Source organism: Tubulanus polymorphus, chromosome 12, assembly GCF_964204645.1.
Source record: "Tubulanus polymorphus chromosome 12, tnTubPoly1.2, whole genome shotgun sequence".
Taxonomy (NCBI): domain Eukaryota; kingdom Metazoa; phylum Nemertea; class Palaeonemertea; order Tubulaniformes; family Tubulanidae; genus Tubulanus; species Tubulanus polymorphus.
Window position 1 is genome coordinate 6,969,881 of NC_134036.1, and position 6,733 is coordinate 6,976,613.

At 37.6% G+C, this 6,733-nt stretch overlaps 1 protein-coding gene across 1 annotated transcript; it reads left to right on the forward strand.

Annotated features, from left to right (window-relative positions):
• Positions 1–3,112: 3,112 nt before the first annotated feature.
• Positions 3,113–4,420, forward strand: LOC141914239 (uncharacterized protein F54H12.2-like). Its single transcript, XM_074805505.1, has one exon. The coding sequence runs from the start codon at positions 3,113–3,115 to the stop codon at positions 4,418–4,420; it is 1,308 nt and encodes a 435-aa protein (XP_074661606.1).
• Positions 4,421–6,733: the final 2,313 nt, after the last annotated feature.

A 6,733-nucleotide genomic window follows, 5' to 3' on the forward strand; every position in this document is an offset into this window, starting at 1 on the left:
ATGACATACCTCGGGAATGGAATGAAATTGGGTCCTTGGCTATATTGCTGTAGCCAAATGGTTGCAACTGAAGGTTCAGGTCGGTAAGGTCATGTAACCGCAGACTTATTTTGTGAATTAACAATAGTAATCATACATTTTATGGGCCAAAAGTTGTAATTCATGCAGTCTGTATAGGGCCTAGCCGCCTATTACTCACTCATGCTCTTCATTTTATCAGCAAACTTTTTCTTTTTCCTGCCGTGGCCAAAGTTGAAACCTTTTTTGCGCTTATTATTTGATTCTTCCATCTAAAAATCAAAGAAAACCGTTTGAATTTCAGCCTTTTCTTATACAAAGAGAAATGAAAAGGCAATAAAAAATGATTGGATTTATTTTTCTTAAATTTACCTTCATCTCATCAAAATCGACGGGCATCTCATCAAAATCGACAGGCATTGTCAACAGATCAATGTCATAGAATCATCAGCTGAAAAATAATAGTCATTGACAAGCTTATATTCACTTGATATACAGAAAAGAACATATCAATTACGATAGGCCACGAGCGCTGAAATTTTTTTTCAGAATTGCAAATTTTTGAACTCTAAATTCGTCCTGCCTTCACTATTGAAGCAAAAATACCTCATAAATTGGGTATCACTGGACAGCTTATCCAATTTTTCAGAGAACTAAAGTCTTAGATTTTGAATAAAAGGCACATTAGGGTCAAAAATACGTACTTTGAAGAGCAAAAATCGGACAAAATTGATCTGTTGACTTCCGGGTTCTTTGAGCGCGCCGTACTCGGATTTGGTGGAAGTTACGCGAAATCGGCTCTTTAGTTCCCTAGATTTGAATGTTGTCTACAAGTTGAGACACGTTCGGTTCGAATCCCATAATTAATAGCTGAGCTACCGAAGTTTTCCGGACGCAGCTCCGGCCATATCTTTAAGCATTAGCGAGACGGCCCGGCCAATCAGCGCACGCCATCGATTTTAAGATATCGATTGTTCCAATTTCTAAAATTCGTATCTCGCCTACGGTCGTGAATCATCGATTCATTTTGGTAACGATAGACGTACTAAGTCGTTACGCATGCGCAGAACCGATTAAAAACAAGTTTCCATCATCGGTTATCGAAGGTTTTAAGAAGATTTTCAGAAAAAGGAAGCCGAAAATATTACAAAGTGACGCGGGTAAGGAGTTTACGGCTAGTGTAACGCAAAGCTATTTCAAAGATGTCGGAATTCATTTTTTCACGACTAACAACGAAACCAAGTGCGCTATAGTAGAGCGATTTATACGGACTTTAAAGTCAAAATTGTATAAAGTTTTTTCGCATCGAAATTCTTACAAATATCTGGATGTACTTCAAGACGTAATAACGTCGTACAACAAATCATACCATCGCAGTATTAAAACGCGACCTGCTGATGTCGACATGTTTTCGGAATATAAAGTGTTTAAAACCTTGTATGGAGACCCCGATGTAAAGAAAAGAAAAAAGCAGAAATTCAAATTCAAAATCGGCGATATCGTCCGTATCAGCGAAACAAAAGGAAAATTCCAAAAGGGCTATCTACCGTCGTATAGCACAGAATTGTTCAAGGTTGTAAAATGTATTGATCGCGTTCCACAAGTATATCGTATCGCTGATATAGATAATGAGGAAATAAAAGGTACGTTTTACGAATACGAATTGATTAAATTCAATAAAAGGATCGACCGTAGCTCAGTATTCAAGATTGATAAGATTCTAAAGGCTCGTGGTAAAGGAAGTCGAAAACAATACTTTGTGAGTTGGTACAACTATCCGGAGAAATTCAACAGCGCGAAATCTACAGGAATTATAAAAAAATCAATCGATATGAGCGACTTTTACATATACCTTAAAAGTGGCGCGAACGGTGACATTTATCCCGACAATACGCCGCACAGTTTCAAAGTAAAACTACGAGCACCCGTCTCACTCGATGGGAGATGGGAGTGCGCTTTGCAACAAGTCAATTTCGTATTTGATTTCTATAACGTTAGCACTGGTAAATTTAAATGCGTGACACCCAAAACTGGCGAAAAAGAACTAAGAATTCCAGAGGGTCGATATTCGAGCATTGAAAAATTAATCGCGGCGATTCAAGAAAAAATAGACGAGGTTTTTAAAGATAAGATTAAAATTACATTCAACGAAATAGAACAAAAAGTAAAGATGAGATTTTACGACAACTGCGCGTTGGTTTTTACCGAAGATATTGCCTGGATTTTGGGGTTCAAAGAACATATACCGATCACGAACGCGTTACTGGATGTAAGGCAAGGGGACAAGGAGCCTGGACCCAAGTTGACCGTCAGAAGAGCTGATTTTGATTCGTAAGAGTATATAGACGTGAGCGCCTCGCGCTGTGTCGATATCGAAACTGATTATCACAATTTAATGATTTATACCGACATAATAGAACATCAGATGGTCGGTGGTCAAAGCGCGAATTTGTTAAGAATGGTAGCTTTGAAATCTGGACATGTCGGAAAAATAGTCGGTATCGAATTTACTAAGGCTCAGTATTTTCCTGTACAGAAGAATAATTTTCAAACGATAGAAATCTTTATAAGGCGTGAATCCGGTAAAATACCTTATTTCCGTAGAGGGAAATTTAACTGCGTTTTACATTTCAAACGAAAACATCTACTGTTATAATGAGGACTGTTTGCCAAATAGATCACGCCGCGTGTTGTAAATATTACTCGAGTCAAGGTGGATCAGGGATAGATATATACACCTCACACCCCGTACAGGGTGGCCGCGGACTAGGATCCGCGGTGAGTGGTTTGACTCGTAAGGCGATACCGTTTTTGAAGAATATCGCGTCCACAGTTACACCTTACGTAATAAAAACAGGCGTCAAGGTTTTCGGTGATTATTTAAGAGGACGGCCGTTAGGGGTCTCTATTAAAAACCGTGCATCGGAGACCGCGAGCGAAGCTCTGAATTCAACTTTCAACGTTAGAAAGGAACAGGTTTTAAAAGGCAAGAAACGGCGTCGCATCAGCCGCGGACGTTTAGTAGCACGTGGTAGGAGACACAACGATTCTTTAACAGAAACAGAAGCCTACTAGAAAAATTAACTCATTGGAAATGTCGCTGTTAGTGGACCCCGATTCGCCTTTGTGCGCGAGCAATGAACTGGATTTGTTTACAGTGCCCGGATCAGTGTTTAGCTACAAACACCGCGATTATGTCGCTTACGAATCATCAACTTCAATTAGCGACAACGGGCCGATAGTATTTAGAATTCCAAAAACTGATAAATACATAGATTTGAATTTAACTTATTTGAAATTGAAATTCCGAGTTGTAAGGGCCGACGGAAATAATCTCGATGAAGGAAACGCAATTTCTATGATCAACAGTTGCAACAGTTTTTTCAGCGACGTCCAAGTATCGTTTAACGATAAAATAGTAACGCACGACAATGGACTTTACCCGCTCAGGTGTGAAATTGAAAATTTAATAAATTATAGCCACGAAACGAAAAACTATTCTTGGTTAAACTGCGACATTTACGCAAAAGATGAAAGCGGAAAAAAATCTGATTTCGATGTGAAGAAGGAAGGTGTGAATAGCGGATTAATGAAACGACATGATTATGTGACAAACAGCAAGTTAGTGACCGCGTACACTAGATTACACGCCGACGTGTTTAGAAAGGACAAAGTGCTATTGAATAACGTTGATATACAAGTGAAACTACTCAGATCAAAAGATAGTTTTGTTTTGATGTCTGGTGACCAGCACGCGGACTATAGATTGAAAATAGAGAGCGCTCAGCTGCATGTCAGAACGTGTGAATTGGATAGTTCTATTTTAATGGCTCACGCTAATACTTTGGGAAAGAAAATGGCGAAATATTTCTTTACACGATCTGAAATGCATACGATTAATATCCCTAAAGGACATAGAACTATTACTAAAGATTCGTTGTTTTTAGGTGAAATTCCAAGAGCTATAATAGCTTGTTTTGTAGAAGACGAAGCAATGTCTGGTAATTATAGAAAATGCCCTTACAATTTTTTAGATTACAATTTAGCAGAAATGTCTGTTACGGTAAATAATGTTCACATCCAAAATAGCCCATTGGTTTTAGATTCCGAGGGGGATGGGGTGGAGGCATATTTCAACGCTTTACTTTCGAGAGGTATGTTATACAAAAACGAGAATTTCGGTATTAAAAGAGACGAATTTAAAGCGGGAAATTTCATGTGTATTTTCAATATATCTCCTGTATTGGGCGACGACCATTTGTCTCTTATTCAACGCGGATCGTTAAAAATTCAGTTACGATTTGATAAAGATTTACCGACCAATGTAAATTTAGTTTTACTCGCCGTGTTTGACGAAGTTTTGCAAGTCGCTGAAAACAGAGACATTACCATTGATTTTTAAAAATAATGTTATACACTAATCAGATTATAGAATTAATGAAACATGACGAATGTATAAAACCTCGATTTAAAGGTGTTTTTCCGTGTGATATGATGCCGACAGTAAATATTTTGAAACCTTATGGTTTTATTGTAAATACTGATAATTCGTATGAGCCTGGTACGCATTGGTTAAGCATATTTATAAACGGATCTAAAATCGGATTTTTCTTTGACTCTTTCGGCAAAGCACCGAATTTTTACGGTGAAATATTAACTGATTATATGCACGAAAATTGTAAGGAATGGTATTATAACTCTGTTCAATATCAAAATGTCATGTCTAGTACTTGTGGTTATTACGCGATGTTTGTACAAATATTATTATGTCACGGACTGGATATGAATGAAATTGAAAAGTATTTTTCGAATAATAGCAAGGAAAATGATGAGATTGTTACAGACTATATTGTAAATTATTTCAATTTGATATAATGGAATAAAACATATCATATACTTTAAAGAGTTTTTTTTACACTTACCCCGGACTTGATTGTAGCCTTGGTTGGATATGGTCTAAATGAAGCGTCTCGGTCGGAACTTGTTTTCTGCTCTCGGAAATATCGACGACAAAACGACTATCTATTTCGAGGACTAAATTTGAAGTGAAATTAACGGTATTCGTACCTAGTTAAATACTTACGTAGGATAGCTTCAAACTCAACGGTGGGGTAAGGGGAGGATTTCACGGCGATAGTATTATTATATAGATATTATATAATATTGGGGAAAAATATGGATTACGGTTGTCCCCTAGTGTTATTTGGTTGGTCACACATGGTACCCCCCACGAATACCGGGTTAATGATTCATGATATTAATTATAAACTTGGAAATAGAAATGAAAAATAATATTTTCATATAATGTTTTAAAGCAAAAGCAAAGCGAGGAGAGGCAAACGTAACCAGCTCTTTTTGGAATTTTAGGTTGGTCTTGAAAAAGACCGTTTTTTTTTTTTCGTATACATCAGATACGCGTATATTAAAATATATACGCGTTCTGAATGTCATACATCGGAATTGACCGACATTGTTCCGATGGCAGTGGATCGCTGTCATCTCTTCGGCAGTATGGACATTCGTAATGTCGTATATTCTTTAAGCGTTTAATACACTTAACGTGGATCTGCTTTCCGCAGCACGTTGTCGGTGTATCCATACACACTTCCAAACACACACAGCACGTTAGGTCCAGAGTCGTGCTGCAAAATTCACATCGGTGGTGTTGTGAGTGATCGATTTTGTCGCAGCAATCATAACATATCGGCGTACGACAACACGGTATCTGATTGGTTGTGAAGTGGAGAGCACACCCTCTGCATACTTCATCATTCCTTAGGGCAGGAACCGAACCAGTACACCCATTGCGGAAAATGGGGTCTAGATGTTCTTCGAACCCAATGATTCGCATCATTGGGCACATGATCCTTGACTGGTTCCCTTGGTCCTCAGCCGCGTTGTCGAAGCAGGTATCGCAAATTATTTTATTGCAACATCTAGTTACAAACTCGTATGGGTTTACGCCATAGCGTAAAATCTCCATACAGGAGTGACATTTTATGTCGCCCCGCTCTGAACAAAATACCGGAACGGTATGAATTTCCACTTCTTCTTCATTTTTCCAAAATACTGGAGAATACGCAATTTTTCGTAGAGAGTGTTGAGTAAGAATTTCGTAGAGAGTGTCGAGTAAGAATGAATAATATCGTCAGGATGTATAAAAGTATTTATATAATGCAAGTCGAAAATATATGACTGAACATGAATATTATCATAGTAGAAAACATATAAACATATATAGTACAATACAAGTCGATAATTCAATACGATGTAAATAAACAATGGCATGTCACCGATGACACGTCAATAGTAAATATATCATTCTCTTTGAATCGAACACTAATGAATATCACAACGGGGAGTACTTTTAAACCCCCTCATATTTTGGTTACCATATGTCATCATAAACTTTACTAACTCGTAACTAACAACAATCAAATATCCTGACGTGATTGTGCTTGATTTGTTTCATAACATCATTTTAATACTTGCGAAAAGAACCAAAAAAAAAATGGATTCCTTGATCACCGTAGAAAAGGCATTTTTCGAGTGCAGCGAAATTGAATTAAGCGAAATAATGATGATTAGTTTCGACTGTGAACCAGGTTATGGATAATGTCACGGTTATTGTAGAATGATCGTACATATTTCGGACTTAAAACTGACGAAATGCTGTAAGTAAGGTATTTGTTCGGTATGTTGGGAGATAACGGTG

Excerpts from the sequence above, each read along its gene's own strand:
- LOC141914239 (XM_074805505.1), top strand. The coding sequence starts at position 3,113 with ATGTCGCTGTTAGTGGACCCCGATTCGCCTTTGTGCGCGAGCAATGAA.